General features: G+C 44.5%; 2 protein-coding genes across 7 annotated transcripts; one reads left to right on the top strand and one right to left on the bottom strand.

Annotated features, from left to right (window-relative positions):
* The first annotated feature begins 1,002 nt into the window (after window positions 1-1,002).
* On the top strand, window positions 1,003-9,442 carry ube3a (ubiquitin protein ligase E3A). 2 transcript variants are annotated; one of them, XM_086223484.1, is made up of 11 exons: window positions 1,003-1,126; window positions 2,292-2,331; window positions 2,540-2,814; window positions 2,900-4,095; window positions 4,196-4,340; window positions 7,112-7,317; window positions 7,522-7,686; window positions 7,792-7,947; window positions 8,037-8,110; window positions 8,198-8,341; window positions 8,500-9,442. In XM_086223484.1, coding segments are annotated over exons 2-11 (2,484 nt in total). In that variant the 5' UTR covers window positions 1,003-1,126; window positions 2,292-2,329; the 3' UTR covers window positions 8,621-9,442. The 2 variants fall into 2 exon arrangements, with proteins under 2 accessions (XP_086079610.1, XP_086079609.1); XM_086223483.1 differs by lacking the exon at window positions 1,003-1,126 and adding an exon at window positions 1,189-1,373.
* Window positions 9,443-10,410: 968 nt separating this feature from the next.
* Window positions 10,411-18,292, bottom strand: cnga3a (cyclic nucleotide gated channel subunit alpha 3a). 5 transcript variants are annotated; one of them, XM_086223480.1, is made up of 9 exons: window positions 18,094-18,292; window positions 14,698-14,822; window positions 14,498-14,584; window positions 14,140-14,307; window positions 13,866-13,925; window positions 13,193-13,366; window positions 12,969-13,070; window positions 12,778-12,884; window positions 10,411-12,260 (listed from the first exon to the last, which is right to left on the bottom strand). In XM_086223480.1, the coding sequence occupies exons 2-9, from the start codon at window positions 14,796-14,798 to the stop codon at window positions 10,864-10,866; spliced, it is 2,196 nt and encodes a 731-aa protein (XP_086079606.1). In that variant the 5' UTR covers window positions 14,799-14,822; window positions 18,094-18,292; the 3' UTR covers window positions 10,411-10,863. The 5 variants fall into 5 exon arrangements, with proteins under 5 accessions (XP_086079606.1, XP_086079603.1, XP_086079607.1 ...); XM_086223477.1 differs by lacking the exon at window positions 18,094-18,292 and adding an exon at window positions 17,030-17,136; XM_086223481.1 differs by lacking the exon at window positions 18,094-18,292 and adding an exon at window positions 15,879-16,000.
* Between the last annotated feature and the right edge of the window lie 242 nt (window positions 18,293-18,534).

Below are 18,534 nucleotides of genomic sequence, written 5' to 3'. Positions count from 1 at the left end.
ATCTGACAGTAGTGAGACACAAGTCACCACAAGAGGGCGCTGAAGCATCTCTACTGGCCCACTCCTCAATTTAGTGAAGTTCTGTATAATGAAATTAAATTGAAATATTTTAGTATCTCTTTTTATTGAAGTGTAGAGGAAGAAAGTTCTCCTTGTTTTACCTGCGTCTTTTATGTAGTGACAAAAAAAAAAGTTCTGGGAGTTGAACTCCTGGTTTACTGGGATGAGGTTCGATCCCCTGCAGTGTCCTGATTATTGCTTTGGCATTTTTACATTATTTTCACTGAAGTAATTTTCCGTTGCAGTGGTCATACAATAAGAAAGAATTTAAAGTAAAAAAAAAAAAAAACCCAACATAACAAAAACAGGGCCATGAGAGAGACCTTCAGCTGGATGTTTATCTGCATCTGGGACACAGACTGCTCCAGCTCGCCAGCAGGTTTGATGACCAGATCTTGACAGTTATTTTGTCCTGTCAGTGCTGTCCTGTCTCGGTCAGGTAGAACTGAAAAACCTCTGGTTTTCATGATGTCATGTTCTACTATTTGACAAAAAGTATAAATTTGGACCAGCACTGGACTAAATGGGACTAAACTTTCTCTTTGGTCTAAAGGGAGAAGGACTGGTTATGACAGAATCGGTGTTATGAGAAAAATGGCGTTTCAGTTTTATCTAATGGAAAGACTTAGGCACCTCCACGGAGAGGGATCACTTTTAGGCACAACACCGGCATACCAAGACAGAACCTTCCTGCCTGCTGACATTAAACCAGTGGGCTCAAGTGGTACAAGTAGCTTAAGTGATGACGATACAGAGGAGGACGAATGCAGGATGGAGCACATCGCTGCTCCATCCTCACTTTGCTCCAATGTTTACAGAAAGTCACTGCAAACATGCCACTGCCACAGTCCAATGGGCTAGTAGTCCACGAACCACGTGACTGTCGTTAAGGGGCTCAGTGTTGCCTAGATACAGAGGTGGCTCACCTTACCCCGCTCTCCCCTACCATTGCTGCTGACGGGAGGTTCAGCTTTATCGCTGTAGGACGCACGTCAGGTTATAGTTTGACAGACGTGCCCGAACAGAGGATTTCCTCCCTGGTGGAGCCGTGAAAGACGCACTAAACGTGTGAGAGAACCTAAGTGACGCTGGTCAGGGAGTGAGCACCGGCTGCAGGGGTGGGAGGGGGTCTGCGCGCTGCATGATGGGATACGTCACGCTCTTGTTTACAAGATGGTAGAGGAGGACAATATGCTCTGATATACCAAAAAAACATTTTTGAAACTGTCTCCTCTTCGCACTCTGGCAGATTTTGGCCGCACTTGCGTGCGTGGAGGCTAAGTGAAGCGCGTTTGACTGGGAGCGACGGGAAGGTGAGAGGGCCGAGGGTCTCGGCAGCGGCTGACCGGCTGACGAGGGTTTTTGCAGCGTCACTGACAGACACACGGACGGGCTGAGAGTACGGGACACACGCACCTTTTGGCGAGTGTAGGAGGGAGTCGGTAGCAGGCCAGCGGGGAGAGTGGAGCCGCTGTCAGCCTGTAGTTCTACTTTCATACTAAACGGACTGGAAGCCAGAATGGATGCGCGAGTTGTGTGTGAAGCTGTAAAGAAATCTGAGCGAAACAAGTCTGTACCGTGCGGTTTTAGCTGCAGCATTTTCTTGGAGTTCATTTTGCCCTGATTTGGCCATTTTACAGGTCACTGCTGCAAAGTTAACACGGACGTAATTGACCCTGAAGGGGCCATAAATACGCCCCCGCTATCCCAGTCAGGGCTCCTCAGGTCGTGACCCCAGCCAACTTTGCTCTGTCAGAAACAAAACGTCTTCTCTTTTGTGTTTGGCTGTCTGAGATTGCACACGCTCTTACGTCACTTTCACACACACACACACACACATATTTAATTATGTGAAAATATGAGAAGAAAAAAAACAGGAGTTACTGATAGAAAGCTGGGAATTGAGGATTGAAATGTCAGATTTATGTATTCAATACGTGATTCGGGACATCATTTCATGGTTTTCAGTTGTATTCTTGAAATGGAAATTGCCAGTGTTGTGTCCTTCTCTCCAATGTTGAGGTTTTATGTTAATGTATGAAAACAGAAGACATTTTGGCTCATATACAATCGTCAGTTTTTACAAACAGTTGTTTTTTTTTAACCCCAGTATTCAAACCTTCACTGACACCCTCTGCCCTGCCATGGCTCAGAGCTCCAAAGGCGTGGCTGTGCATTATAACCTCCATATTCACAGTAATAATAAAATGTTTTCCCATACTGTTTTTCAGAGGACTGGCCACTGGAGGAGGTTTCTTATACCAGCCGAATGTAAGTTACTTAATGAAGTCCTGACCTTGACTAGTTAAACTAGCTCCACTAATACATAGGCAATTTGTTGGACCGATAATATCCATTTTTCAGTGTCGCATCCCCTGTTTTATTTGATTTGATTGTCATCTCTGTGTTATAATGAATGATTTTTGCTGACTATTCTCTGAAATGTCTGTCTGACATGCTGTTTGAATGTCCTGCACAGGAACAGAACGTCTGCAAAGCAGCTAATTGAGCGCTACTTTCGCCAGTTAACTGAAGGCTGTGGAAATGGCAGCTGCAGGAATGAGTTTTGCGCATCGTGTAGTGATTTTCAACCTTTGGATAACAATTTGGCCGCTGTCAAAGCGCTTGAGCTGTTTAGGATTAACGCCAAACTCTGTGATCCTCACCTCTCCAAGAAAGACTCGCACCCACGACTTCCTGATTCCAGCATGACGAGCAGCACGGAGCTCTGCCTCACCAAAGAGGACTTCTCAGGTACTGTAGAACTCCCCCTGACTGTTTTGGTACGGAAGCATTTCACTTGGTTCATTCCAATTTTTTCTTTGCATTTTGGGTCCAGATGTTCATCACCTCACAGAGAACACTGTGTGTATGATCCTGAGCTTCTGCGAGGAGGCAGAGGACTACTCCGCCCTCATTCGTGTCATCGGCAGAGTTTTCTCAAATGCGGACGCCCTTATCAAAAGTTTCAGAAAGGATGTGCCCAACGCCACAGAAAACCACGACTCTTTGGAAACGACAACCAACCATGAGAAGCAGAAGGAGCCCGACTCAGAGCAGATGGGTGCAGCTGCTTTACCAGACGAGGCTCCTAACGGGACAGGTGACCCCTGTGAGGTCACAGTGGACATTGACTCTGTAAGGAGAGTCTATGACAGACTTCACACCATCGACCAGGTGGAGGCAGCCTTCGTCAACGCTCTCGTGTACCTTAGTCCAAATCTGGAACTTGACCTGGACTACCTTGACGTGTACGAGGCAAACCCAGACTATCTGAATATCTTCGTCATCGTGATGGAGAACAACAACCTCCATAGTCCCGAGTACCTTGACGTTGCATTGCCACAGTTCTGCAAGGCCATGAGCAAGCTGCCCGTGGCGGCGCTCGCCAGGCTGGCAAAGCTGTGGTCACAGTACGACCTCCCACACCTGCGCCGCATGATGGAGACCTTCCAGCAGGTCATTACTTTCAAAGTTGTCAGCAATGAATATGACTCTGACAATCTGGTAAATGATGACGAAAACGTGGTGGCAGCTACCCAGTGTTTAAAAGTTGTCTTCTACGCAAGTATCGTAGGCGGGGACGTGGATGTCGAGCACAACGAGGAGGAAGAGGAAGAGTCGGACACAGAGGAGTTGACCCTGCATGAGCTGCTAGGCGAGGAGCGGCTCTATAAAAAGGGTCCTCGGGTGGACCCCCTGGAGACGGAGCTGGGCGTCAGACTCATTGACAGCAGGAAGCCCCTCATCCCATTTGAGGATTTTATTAACGAGTCACTCAACGACGTAGTGGAGATGGACAAGGATTTCACTTTCTTCAAGGTGGACGCAGAAACCAAGTTTTCCTTTCAGACCTGCCCTTTCATCCTCAACATCATCACCAAGAACCAAGGGTTGTACTACGATAACAGGATTAGGATGTACAGCGAGCGACGCCTCACAGCCCTCTACAGCATGGTCCAGGGCCAGCAGCCCAACCCCTATCTCAAACTCAAAGTACGCAGAGATCACATCATTGACGACGCCCTCGTCAGAGTGAGTCACAGCACCATGCGTCGCTGTTGCATGAACGCGGGATGTAGTATTGAGGCTCGGACCTGCTACATCTGGCAGTTTGATCCGCTCTGTGTTGCAGCTGGAGATGATCTCAATGGAGAATCCCTCGGACCTGAAGAAGCAGCTGTTCGTTGAGTTCGAGGGAGAGCAAGGTGTGGACGAGGGAGGTGTTTCAAAGGAGTTCTTTCAGTTGGTCTTGGAGGAAATTTTCAATCCAGACATAGGTAAGACAAAGCAATCACTGCTGCTTGCCTTCTTACATGCAGTTTAAAAGCAACACTTCACCCAGAAGATTGTTTTCCTTTCACGTACACACAAATATCTGTCTTGAGCTCACAAAGTTGTTTTTCTCAATGCTGCATCACTTCTTTGGGACTCCGGGATGCAGAGAAGGCCAGCTGTGTTTATTCAGCTTGCAGCGACTAGCACTGGTTTCTAACAGCAGCAAAACTGTCCATTTCTCAAGGGAAGCGTCTGCTGTAAACCCCGTCTTCTTTATCCAGTCACTTGCTTGATAATAACTTTGATCTGATGTACAAACTAACTGTAAGCACTGTCAGGCTTTCAGATGTGTTATAGTTAGATTTTAGATTTAAGCTGCAATTGACGTGTCAGCAGGTGTCTCCCTCACTCCTGCTGCGCTCATCTGTTCTGCTAGTTACCAGGTTGATACAACTAACCAGTCATTTTCAGTCATTATTTCGCCGCTGTAATGTTTTGGGGTTTTTTTTCAGGTGAAATGAATTCTTTTCTAAAAGTTCTGTGTATTTATTATAATTAGAATTAATTCTCTTCTTCAAATTGCCGAGCACCTTCAAAACAAAGCACTGGACGTACAGGGACATAAAGAAGACAGATTTTTCTGGACGATGCAGAGTTTGAAAATGAATATTTCTGGATAGTTTTGCTGTTGTTTGCTGTTGGTGGCTGTGGGCCGTCCTTAATTACAGGCTAAATATAAATGGCCGACTCTTTCTGCTCCCTGGAGTCACAGCTGAGTCATGCAACAGTGAAAAAAAACAACCTCTTTGTGAGTTGAAGACACCTATTAATGAGTATTTGAAAGGCAAAGTTGTGACCATCAGGAAACCTCCCCCCCCCCCAAAAAAACAGTTTTTTGGGCGAAGTATTACTTGAATGAGAAGAATAGAAGACTCGTAGCGATGGACACATATTTTTGTCCTAAAGGTTTTGCCGTCTAACGGGTTTCACTATGGCTTCACCCATTGTGCATGACTGCTCGTCCACACCTGGGGGGGAAAAAAATGCACTCGTGCCCAATCAGGAGGTGGCAACTGAACAGAACCCCCCAGTAAACATCCAGGCCCCCCACTGCTCGTCTCCCATCTGAGACTAAGAACTTCTTTGAATGTTCTAGTCTCCATCCAATTTTCGCATCAGCGTTTTGGCTAAGAGTCTGGACCCTTCGACCTTTGTCACCTGCCTCGGCTGGCAGCACCTGGCTGAGGTAGCCTCCTGGGTGAGGGCGGTGGGACGACCCCTGAAGCTTTAACGTCTCTCCTCTCATTCCATCAACATTGTTATGTTGCAAATGATAAATTAAAGCAACAAAAAAACAAACCCTGTGAGGAAGCCTGCGGATATAAAAGCTGTTGTAACATGAGTTTTAATTCATACTCAGAAAGACACGGTGCCGTGATTCGGGGGTTACGTACTGATCTGTTTCTTCAACACCAACACCAAAGATGAATGATGAAGAAACATGTTTATGTCACATGAGATGGGTGGTCGGAATAGACACGAGTGTTGACAACACTCATGTGACAGGACAGCTTGGTCACATGGTGACAGAGGGGTTGGAGGCTCAAAATAGTTGGGACAATATATATCACCCCAAACAAGTAAAGTCAGTGTGGCTGCGCAGCAAACTATGCATTTATAAGAGACCGGGATAGTGTTGGGGGCAGGGCCTTCTCACTCCTGTGAGGGATTCAGAGAAACTTGGACCTCTGGGTATTCATTTGTCTCAACTGTGCGTCCCGTAGAGCAACAGCACTGGAGACTTCAGCTGGCCGAGTGTGTATCACGTGATGTGGCTTCATGGTTTATCCGCTGTGTAAAGTTGGCTTTAACACCTGACACAATTTCAGGGGTCATGTTTTTGTCCCCTGGAACAGCTGGCGTGAATTAAGAATGGCCAGAGTTTTGCGGTTGTAAATATGACTTGAATGCCGACATGGACTTTATTTTCGCGGCAGGATCTTGGCGTTAGTTCAGTGTGATGTAAACACACACAACAGTAGTCCACATCTTGTCATCGCTACACAATCCAGAGTCGTAATAGATTTGTCTTGTGGCCAAGGTTCAAGTTCAGATCTGATCTGTTGCTTTTGCTGTGATACAAATCTGATATGAACATGTGAGAGGAAAGCAGCACATGGGACTGGATTTTCTTGGGTCCGTGTCTGGCTTCATCTCAAGGGACAGATCAGAGGTCATTGAAAAATGCAAGGATTGTTGCCTGTGGATGATGTTGACACGTGCAGTACGATTAGTAATGATGGTTGTCCATAATCGCAGCAAACTTGGAGAAGGTTGTGGGGTCTGGGGCTGCAGGTCTGCTCGGGGAGGCAACAGTTGGAATTCTGTTCTCCGTCTTGTTTGAGTCTGTTGTCAGTTTTTGCGTTACGGCTGTGTAACCAAAGTGTTTATGCACGGGTGTTGTTTTGAGCAGACGTAAACGCAAATGGGTCACTTTTTTTTAAAAGTACATGTAAGTAAGTAAGTAAGTAAGTAAAGAAAAATAGGTCGAAAATCTGATCAAGGCTTTAAAGCCCACAGTGTAGAGGGTTCTTACCTGGTGAGGTAGCCAGGCTAGCTGTAGTCTGGTTCGAACCTTTACTGTAAGTTCAGCTAATCAGCTACTGGCTGCAGCTACGTATTTAGCAGTCAGACACCAAAGTGGTGTTAATCTTCTCTTCTAACTCTGCCTAAGTACATATTAAAATTCCCCTTCCTCTCTTTTTTTCGACAGGTATGTTCACGTACGATGACGACACAAAGCTGTTCTGGTTTAATTCGTCCTCGCTGGAGAACGAAGCGCAGTACACTCTGGTGGGAATCGTACTGGGCCTGGCTATTTACAACAACTGCATCCTGGACGTGCATTTTCCAATGGTTGTCTACAGGAAGCTAATGGGCAAGAAAGGGACCTACTGGGACCTGTCGGACTCACATCCAGTACAGTAACTCTCCCAAGTTCATTCACCAGGCCTGTGTGTCCTAATGTTTGGCAGACAGCTGGGATGTGCATGATCTTATAACACTGTCTTTTACAGGTAAAATTAGAAATATCATGCCGCAGTCTTCATAGCTGGTGGAAAGAAACCACATGTAAAAGTTAGTAATGTGTAGCATTTAGTTCTGCTTTTCGTCCTGTTGCAGGTTCTCTACCAGAGTCTGAAGGAGTTGCTTGATTATAGCGGCAATGTGGAAGAAGACATGGCGCTCAGCTTCCAGATCTCACACACAGACCTGTTTGGAAACCCGATCTCGTATGACCTGAAGGAGCGAGGGGAACACTTCTCTGTTACTAAGGAGAATAGACAGGTGAAATATCGATAAACGCTTTGTCTTTGTGAAAGATTCCTCTGGCTGCCATTCATCAGTTCTGCTGGATACTGAATTGGTGTTTCGGACAAACATAATTCACAGGAGTTTGTGGATCTGTATGCTGAGTACATGCTGAACAAGAGCGTTGAGCGACAATTCAGAGCCTTCAAAAAAGGGTTCCTGATGGTCACAAACGAGTCGCCGATGAAGTATTTGTTCCGACCCGAGGAAGTGGAGCTGCTCATCTGTGGAAGCAGAGTAAGGAAGCACTCCTCTGTTCAGAGTTTGATTGCTGTATTGTGGTCGCTGTTTTGCTGCCTACTGTTGCGTCTCTTGTGATTTCACAGAAACTTGACTTTGAGGCACTTGAAAAGACAACAGAATACGACGGAGGTTACAGCAAAGACAGTCAAATTATAAAGTAGGTCCTCATTGCTGCTCTGTCAGTGCCCAAAATTACTCTATTTTCCTACTTTGAGCAACGCTGACTTGTGTATTCTGTGTGCAGAGATTTCTGGGAAGTAATTCATTCATTTGGAGACGAGCAGAAGAGGTTGTTTCTTCAGTTCACCACTGGCACGGACAGAGCGCCAGTTGGAGGACTTGGCAAATTAAAAATGATCATCGCTAAAAACGGCTCTGACACAGAAAGGTATAGTACAGCCTTTTTCTTCGACTGAATCAGGTTCATTTTGTCTGTGTTTCCTCAGCCCACTTACCTGAAAATACACCTGCAAGTGACTTGGAGCCGTGAACACGATGTTAAACATTTGCAGCTTCTCTCATTTTGAGGTGCATTCTTTCTTGCAGGCTACCAACCTCTCACACCTGCTTCAATGCCTTGCTGCTCCCAGAGTACTCCTCCAAGGACAAGCTGAAAGAAAGACTCCTCAAAGCCATCACTTACGCCAAAGGATTCGGGATGCTGTGACGGAAAACACTGTCTGAACTGCATTTTAACTTCAACAAAAAAAAGGGAGAATCACTTAAGTGTGGAGGGAAATGCCAACAAACAAAATGCTGCAACAGCCTGTGCCTCAACATCCTCGACTAGAAGTCCACTGTCAGGTTTTGCCCAGAGGCCACGCCTCCTTTCATAAACACAAAGTTTCCCAAAGATTTTAACTCGGCACTTAAATACTTTATTTGACGTGTGTTTGTTTTTTCAGCTAACGTTCAATTTTTTAAACTGTGAAAGTGCACTTACACACAAGATGAAGTGAATGCAAGCACATAGTTAACGACTTCGTTTGACTTTTCTCACGTTTTCTCAGTTTTACATTTGGTATTCAGTCCTCAGGCTCACTGTACTGGGCATAATGGTGCTTCTGGAGCCCTGTATAGTACCGCTAATCCAACTAATTACTGAGATATTGTTCTGTTCGTGTGACGAACTCACCACTAATCTGACATGTGTTTTGCAGTGTGTTTGTGTTGTGCCTCTCGTATCACATCAAACACCAACCGTGTGCTTTTGGTAGCCTGCAGGGTTTCAGAGTGTTGAATGTTCTATCCAAACTTTCAGAGCCTTCTGCGAGTTGGTTAGCCTTGGAGTGTGCAATACCTGTGTTAGCAAAAGAGTCTATTTGGCCAAATATCTCAGGTTAATGTAGAATGTGCGGATCATGTGAAACTCTTAATTTTTCTGCAAAGTTGATCAATTTAGAACGAATCTGTAATCGTTATCATAAATATGCACTGAATGAATCCCCATCAACCACAATGATATAGATAAATAAACTTGTATGTGAAAGGCGTCACCCTTCATCTCCTGAGAGTTTTTGCATCTTTCTGCATTTTTCACACGTGGGCACTCATCTTTACTGGTTTGGCGCACCTTTGCTCTGCTCCTAGCGGTGTTTCCGACCACAGCAGGGCTCCCTGCATCAAGGATGACATGGCGGTAGCAGGTCTACAGTTCTATGCATCAGTTGGCAAAGGTCAGTTCAGGGGAGCCTTAGTTTTGCCAGAATTACTGATGGGCTGATTTGCCATTCAACCAAACTCAACCCCCCCAAAGAGGGGTATCGCCTGAAAACCAGTTGATCAACAGCATGGCCAATATGTGAATCAATGACAATCCGATGCTGGAGGATTGTGTTCCCATCCAATGCCAGATGTTTCATTCCAGCCACCCGAAGCTACTTCTTCTGATCCCCTGTGATCAAAGGTACCACCCAATCTGGCACCGCTCAGAGATTTGATCGATGCCATTGATTTTGAAAAAAAACTTTTTTTTAAGTAAAACACATCAGCAACAACAATTGGAAGTTGACTGTGGGGGTAGTCAGTGCCACCCTGGACACTCCTCTGTCGTGTATTCGTAGCTTATTTGTGCCCTGGAAGCATCTTCCCTCCATCATTTTGGGGACATGACTTGGACTCCATGACATGAACACACACTTGTTTCTGTGCGTTGTTTGAAGTCTGCAGCACTGAGGACGAACAGAAGTTGAATTCACACATTTCCATGCACCAATACAGAGGACATGATTGTTGGTCAGGTAGGTTGGTTACTGTCAGTAAACCTTGATCACCCGAACACTTCCCGGTGAAGCGAGTCGTGAATATTTAAGTCAAGTCTTGGAGTGCTTTAAAGTCAGACAACACTGTTTCCTAAGGTTGCCTTGGGAAATAAAATTAATTGTCACACAATTACAGTCCAAATGTTTTTTTGTAACTACGAAACGAGAATGCGGACGAGTGCATGTTATACGGACATTTTAATGTTACTTCACATATAACATTTCCGATTTACAGCTGATTGTAAACAGAACCGGATATTTAAATTTATTTTGTACAGTCATATGCACAGTGTCAAATCTTGAGTATTACAGTCGTATCGGTGCATGTGAGCTGTAGATTGTAATTCACACATACAGTCGATCAAGATGTCTTCTTGAAAAATTTCAATACAGTTCAAAAAAAATCTTTGTTACTCTAAGGCTATGAAGAGTGTTTCTGTGTGTGTGCCTCAGATCAACATACTCTGCTGTCAATCATAGCACACACACTAATAGATATATTTCCTGCATACACTGTACACAATTTGACACATTAGAATGATCATAAACAGTATAAATAGATATAAACATGGGGCTTTAAAAAGTCACTCCACTACTCTGAGTGAAAAAAGTTCCCTCACTTTCCAGGAAAGTCCTCTGGTGTCACACGTTACTGCACTTTCTTGTCCTTGTCGGCCACCACCTCCGACAGGTCCTCGGGCTTGATGGATTTCACTTTGGCTTCCATGTCAGTGACCCTCTGCTTCATCCTCGTCTGGCTGGAGGTCAACTCTGCCATCAGCTTGGCAAACTTTGTCTGCATGGCATCCAGGTTGCTCTGTAGTTTGACAATCTTCTCCTCCAGGTCTTTGGGGTCGGCGCCAGCATTCGCGACCGCTTCATCAATCAGGTTGTCCTTCATCAGGATGGCCTTCCCCTTCTCCTCCAAAGCCTTCTTGGCTTCTGGATATTCAGTGAGTGCTTCCATCAGGTCGTCTTTGGACAGGGCAAAGAGATCTGAGTAACCTACACTTCTGATGTTGGCGGTTCTCCTGTTGCCAGCCTTGCTGCCCTTGATGCCCAATATGCTGATCTCTCCAAAGTACGCACCATCACTGAGCACCACAAACTGAGTGACTCCATCATCGGCCACCACAGCTAACTTCCCCTCCTTGATGATATACATCTCCCTGCCAATATCTCCCTTCTTACAGATGTAATCACCCGGACTGAACACTTGAGGCTGCAATTTGAGCACTAATTCAATAAGCAGACCAGCTTCGCAATCCTGGAAAATACGCACTTTTTTCAACGTGTCCAGATGGACATTGATGGCGATCTCGGCCTTGAGCTTGTCTGGTAGGTTCTTCAGTACTTCCTTCTCATCGCAGGTCTTCTTCTCCGTCCACAAGTAGTCAAACCACTTGATGACTCTGGCCTCCAGGTCTTTGGTGACCTTTCGAAACTGCATGTACTGCTTTATGGAGTCAATCTTTGCCTGGAACTCTGCACGAGAGGCGTTCATGTTGGAGATCATGGCACCGACGTTACCAACAATACTAGCAAAGATCAACACACCAGTGAGGAAATCAGCAATGACGAAAAGGTATTCAATGTCCTTAACTGGTGCAGGGGTTTCTCCAATGGTGGTGAGGGTCAGTGTGGACCAGTACAGGGAATAGATATACTTTCTAGCCAAGCGGCCATGTTCTGGGTGACTGATGTTGGGATATACCCAAGTGTCTGTTCCGAAACCTATTGTCTTTGAAAGGGCAAAGAACATACAAGCGTTCCAGTGGATAATAATCAGGATATAAAGTACAAGATTGCTGATACGGAACATATTCGGGAAGCTGGTTCTGGTTTCTGTCCTCTCAAAAAACTCGAAAAGCCTTGATATTTTACAAAGACGGTTAAATCTAAACTCAGGATTGTTGAATCCAAATTTCAGAAACAGTAGATCGGTGGGTATCATTGAAATGATATCGTATTTGAACTGAGATGTTGTTTTGTAGTTTTCCCTCAGTTTCTTGGAATCTTTCACCAGCAGGCCTTGTTCCAGGTAACCTGAGGAACAACCAGAGAATTGGAAGTCAATCCAAAACTGGACCAAATGCTTGCATGAACAGTTTGATGTGGGCATATTCATCCAGATTAGTCCAGATTCTGACTTTTCAGTTCTGTCCAAACCATTACATTGGGTGTGAGAGGTGCCTTGGACCCCGATCCAGGCCACAGGTGTTAAATTTAGTCCAAACTGAAGAGGTTGTCTAAATCAAACTGAACCTCGGGATGGTTTGTGTGGTCGTTTGCAAGTTTTTGAAGGGTTTGATCAACTACGGGTAATCAAAGGAGACAACAGTGTTTTTTCTCTACTAAATCTGAAAAGGTCCAGCACATTAGCAGATGCTCACATGCAATGTTCTGTGGTGTGCTTGCAGAATTGGCACCAAAAAAAAAATCAAAACGAACCACATTAAACGTATTCAGTATCACAAGAAAAGGTTTGGACCACAGTCTGGACTATCAGGCGTGAACACGCCCTCAGACGCATCCCCACATGAACATTCTTCATAAGTCTGACCTGTTCTTGATCTGACAAACGTGTCTGCGTAGTAGATGAGGTCTGAGGTGTAGTCCAGGGCTATCCAGAGTTTTGTAAAACTGTTCTGGAGTTCATTGAAGCAGGCTCTAAGGGAGAAGGAGGAGATGCTGTGAGATTCCCCAACAACCCACTGAATGAAGAGGTTGTAACGTGTGTGAGGGGTTCAATACCTCGTAACAATCATCATCAGGTTATAAAACACTGGCATGGCAATGATGGTCAGCCATCTGTAGTACTGGTCTGCAGCCGGATCCATAATCCAGATTTCTTTCCTGAAAACAATTCGACATTCACTGATCTTGTTTCATGAGTTGTTGATTGTTTTGCATCAGTCAGACGGACATTTTTGTTCTCTGTCATTGAATTTGCCTCTTCAGCATCCTGGAGTACTTACGGGGGCTCCTCTTTCTTTTTGTCATCTTTCTTATCATCCTTTTTATCATCTTTCTTCTCGTCTTTTTTCTCATCCTTCTTCTCCTCTTCTTTCTTGTCTCCATCTTTCTTCTCGTCTTTCTTCTCCTCCTTTTTTTCATCTTTTTTAATCTCCTCTTTTTTGTCCTCCTTTTTGCTACAAATCACAAGTTTTTAAGTTTGTGAAATGGGGGCAGAGGCAGTCTAAGGGGGACTACCAGAGATGTGGACTGGACTAAAGGAAGACCATCTGGGGACACCTCGGGGTTACTGGTTTTAGACCATCTTGGCTGATTTGGTGCAGGTCATACATTTGTCCAGCAGATGACACCAAAACACAGGTGCTACCTTTTTCACCGTTGTCTACTTGGAAACTTGCTTTGGTTTGATTTGACCGGCCCAAACTGTCCTGCTTCAGTATCGCTCATAAAGTTTGAATCAGTACAACCTGCACCATGACTCGCACCAAAAAAATTCCCACAAGCAAGCAAAGGGACTCGGGGGTGACGAAGGAAGCACAAACTGGAGAGTGGATTTCTGAGCTAGCAGCTACGCGAGAATACAGAACCTCGGCTACAACAAAATACATGTCAGTCTATGACTCATTTTTCTTAAAATCGACGTCTATTTTCTGACAAGGGTGTGCGCACACTTACTCATCTGTGTTGTTGCAGTTATTCATGTTATAAGTAGCTAGCGGCCACTTATTGGAAAAACTTTAGAAAGAAAGAAATCAGAATTTCACACAGTGAACCATCCTCATTTCAGACATTGAACGTGAAGGACTTTAGAAATCCATTTAACTTTTTCTTCTAGTTCTGTTCAGCTGAAGTTTTTAACTTCAACTTGTGTCATGTTCTTCATTGCTGGTTTGAGGAGTTTATTTAAAAACTTGAGAGTGAAGCTGTTGAACCTGATGCAGGTGCTTACTTTCTCTTGTGGGTTGTGTCACTCGGACCCAGAGACTGGGTCTCTCGACTGGACACATCTTTGAGCTCAGGGCCTCGGAAACGCTCCAGGAACGAGTCGTGCTGCTCCTCTGCAGGATTCATTCTGTTGGATGCCCATTTCCGCAGCATGAAGAAGAAGTAAGACAGCCTAGCAGGTCAGCAAGAGATAAAACAGAACAAAGTGACACCTGCACAGGCTAGGAGGGAGGAAGCTGTAAACCTAGGACAATTCTAAGGGCCGTAGCAAACAGATCATTACATTAAAGGATTGATGGGTCTAATATTGCGTGTTTGCAAATCTGAAGTCCCAAATCGACAGTTTCACACCAGCAACTTACCTGGCTACCACCCCGACACCTGTAAATGAAACTCTGGACTCTGAAGACAGGGCTCTGTCCAAATTGTCCTCACAAAGAGAGTGAGCTCTGAAAGAGTGCAGCAAAGAGTGACATGTTCAAGATCATGTTTCGAGAATGTCCATCAGAAACAACCAACTAGTGAGAATTATTAGTGATTAATAAGTCTGGCGATGTCAGACCTGCTATCTCCGTTTTCAATGACAGCCAGCTCCTCATCAGGTGTGTGGCTGGACAACCGCTGTCTGGCTGAGAAGGTGTTTTCACTGATGATTTTTGCCATGTTGTCGTATCCAGCTCTGCTAGCCTGGAGCACGCAGGTATGGAGAAACACACATTGTTATGCTATGAAAAAAACATGGGACTTCAGACGAAGCAGGGGATGCACTGACTGCGATGTCCTGGACCTTTTCATCTATGATAGAAGTTTATTCTGGCCGAGAGCCGACGGGATTCCTACAGTTTTTGTCCTTGTTTGTTTTTGCCAATACTGGTGGAGGTTTTTTTGTACACATGTCAGCGTTTGTTGATCTTTATTCTCCAGCCGACAAACAAACAAAAAATCATCAACTTCATTTCTTTTTTAAAACCTAAACTATTCTAAAGTCTTTTGACACTGGCAGATAAACATTAGCTTCTACCGTCACTGAATACCATTTTATTCTCAGTAGACAGCTCATACATCAGAGCATCCCTAATAGAAATCACACATGAGGACACGGCCCCCCTACAGAAACGTGTGTGTGTGTGTGTGTGTGTGTGCAGTATCCATGCTGGAAACTATTGATTCTCCAACTCAAAATACCACGTCAGGGTTGTAGGCCTCTGCGACTCATACCTGTCACTGTGAATTTTCTTTTTTTCAGGTAATCTTTGCGTCTCGTGGATGCTTGCACTATCCTGGAAGACACTCCCTCAACCCCGTCCTGAGGTTTCATGGTTTACAAGAACTGGACGGATGGGTTGGTGGTAAAAATAAGGCCCCCGGTCTGCAGCTGTCACCGCCTCAGAAGCATACAGATCTCTGAGCGGTTTGGGGTCAAGATACTTATCAGACCTGTTGAACCTGACCCTTGCAGACCTCTCAGGTCAACTGGTTTGGGACAAATGGCTGTTCCTTAAAGTACAACTAAAAATCATTTTAAAAATGTCAGATTCAAAACAAAGTGCTCATTTAAATCCAAACTATGACACCCACCTTCTGCTGTAGTCGTTTATTACGTCATTCTATTTGGACTTTGTTTGCCTGGTTGTTTTTTTTCTCCCCTTATTCTTTCTATTATTCTGATTGCTTGCTTTTCTTGTTCTACGTTTCTATGTAACGCTACAGTGTAACGGGCCCTGCCTTCCAAAGACCTATCACCTTTTGTACGGTGACAGCAGCCTGTACAAGTTGGCTGCTTTTCTTCACTGCCCATCATTCCCAGCAAGCTGCCTCCATTACATCCATGCTGTCGAGTGCACAGAACTCAGCGTCTGAGAGTAGCACCTAAAAATACAACGTCATTATGTCATTAAGACTAAACAGGATCAGTGCGCTCCCTCTGTGAACCATCAGCTGCTTTTTAAATAACTAAGCTATGGCTTATGGGGACACTGTAGTTGCTATGTTCAGGCATGCACATAGCAGGTTAAGTCTATTAGGGCAGCACTTAAAGATCAGGTCCAGTTGTTTAGGGGCTGTAACTTTCTTCACTTCCAGACCAAGTGTGGCCATTTTGGAGGTGCTCTTAAAGGGATCCTTGACACAAAAAGTGCTCTTGGCCTCTCAAGTACTTACAAATTGGTAACCAGAGCTCACAAAAATTACTTTATGACTCCTAGGTGCAGAAAGAGCCAGTCACATGTGTTTAGCTTGAAGCTAATGGGAGTACATACCAACCAACCCACCACGATCACCCTCAAAACTCTCAAAATTGCCTGCTTACAAACTCTTAAGAGCAGCACACGGTGTAATTCAGTTCAATGATCCACAAACACTTTAATGTGAGTTATTTTCAAAAAACAAAACCAAAATAAACAAGAGAACTACAAGCTTTGCAGTCTGGCCTTCACCGTAGCACCTAGCGCCTAGCATGAGCTCCTGGCGCGTGCTTGTTCACAGTGGTGATGTTAGGGTTTTTTTTTTTCCAAATCAAATTGTTTTTGGATTAATGAACATGTGGCTACATACAGAAACTACGGATACCAAATGATGTGCTTAAGAGTTTGAAAGTAGACTTTGCTTTTCTTTTTTTTTTACAGTTTTGCCATTGTTTGTAGTCGGTGGCTCTGGGGCGCCATTAGCTTCAAGCTAACTATAGGTGGCTGACTCTCTCTGCATTCTGGAGTCACAAAAAAGTGACATAGCAGCGAAAAATCTGTCTCCAGAGCTCAAGGTGCCTATTTATAAAACGCACAAGAAACTTTCTGGGTGAAGTGTTGCCTTTATGCATCCCAACTAAGCTTCTAAAGCGATCGTTGAATTTACAAATATACATATATTGTCTTCAGCAATTGTAAATAATGACTCACTGATCTCTGGGGAACACCAGTGGTTGTAACACGTGCACACATGTAGATTAGTGCTAATACCAGGGAGTTAACCAACCCCCACTAAATTAAATGACACAGACAGAATTACCCTGAAGCTGAGTGCTTGAAGGGTGACTACAGGTAAAACCTCCGCTAGCTGCATGTTATATCATCACTTCTGAGCCACGCAGCCGTGATGCTGACGCTGAGAATGTGTGAACACTTACAATCTGATGATGACAAACCAACAGGACGCTGATGCCATATCGCTGGCGCCAAATAACACCGGTTCTTGCATCTAGAGACGATATTGTGACTCACTGCACCTGTTTGCATCCGTACCATGAGGATTTAAAACATTTGATAAACACTGATGAAATATCTACTCTCCAAAATGTACATTTGTTTACATTCGTGCAATATGAAGGTAAATGACTTGTAGGATTCATGACACATTCCTACTCATTTTTCCTCAGACATGAACTTTTGTTTCTTCCCTTGCTGAGAAAGAGTTTCTCAGGATCAACGCCGAAGCGTAAACTCTGATTGTTTTTATTCTGGAGATTAGTTGTGCGGCACCCAGGTGTCAAGACCTGCTAAGAGGCTTGTGCTGAGGTCTTCTCCTTATCGGGACAGACTGCTCTCTGCTTTACGCTACAAAAATATCTCAAAATTCTGATTGGTCAAGTCAGTTACACACGTTCAACAGACTTGTTTCTCTTTTTCCCATCCAAACGAACACATCTTCCTCCTCAATAAACACTCTTCAATCTAGAAAATGCTTAGAAGAACTTATTTACATACTTTGTTTTTGCTTCATCATATGGTTGTTGGTGCTTTTCTAATATCTTTGAATACTGAAGAAGTTTTGTCTCTGTACTGAGTCCATCTCAATTTTTCTGTCTCATTTTGGGAATATTTTAACACAAAGATTATACAAATAAAAAGAAGCATTCTAAAGCATGTACAAGGTTCAACTGACCGTTTCTCTCATACGTCTGAATATGCACATAAATATTTGAGGCAAATAAGTGTGAGCCTGTTAATGCAGACTGATAGCCCACCTGGATGAAGCCTTCTCACACTGACTTTTTCAAGTTGATGAAACAAGCAGTGGCCCCCGGATTGCTTCCGTACAAGTCCATCTTCAAACAGACAAACGTTCGATTCTCTCCGGTGAAATATTTCCAATCGTTCGTGGTTAAAAATGTCTTTGCTGGCTGTCCATAGTTAGCAGCATCGGCCGAGCAGGATGAAGAGAGATGGTACTAAAACTGACAGGTCCCAGATCACACGAGGGGAGGAGTCCTCCATCAGCGTCCTCACGCACGCGCTCGCGCACGCGCAGACACGCACGCACGCACGCACGCACACACACACACAACAACAACAACAACAACAGCAACAACAACATGGTGTGCATTTAAACGAATCAAATAAATAAAGGTAAATATAGCGATGGTGAATAGAGAGCCTATTAATGCCGGGGTGACAGGTCTTTTTCT

Source organism: Aulostomus chinensis, chromosome 14, assembly GCF_037954235.1.
Source record: "Aulostomus chinensis isolate RoL2024-O1b breed Wild chromosome 14, RoL_Achi_v1.0, whole genome shotgun sequence".
NCBI lineage: Eukaryota > Metazoa > Chordata > Actinopteri > Syngnathiformes > Aulostomidae > Aulostomus > Aulostomus chinensis.
This window is presented reverse-complemented; position numbering and strand designations above follow the sequence as displayed.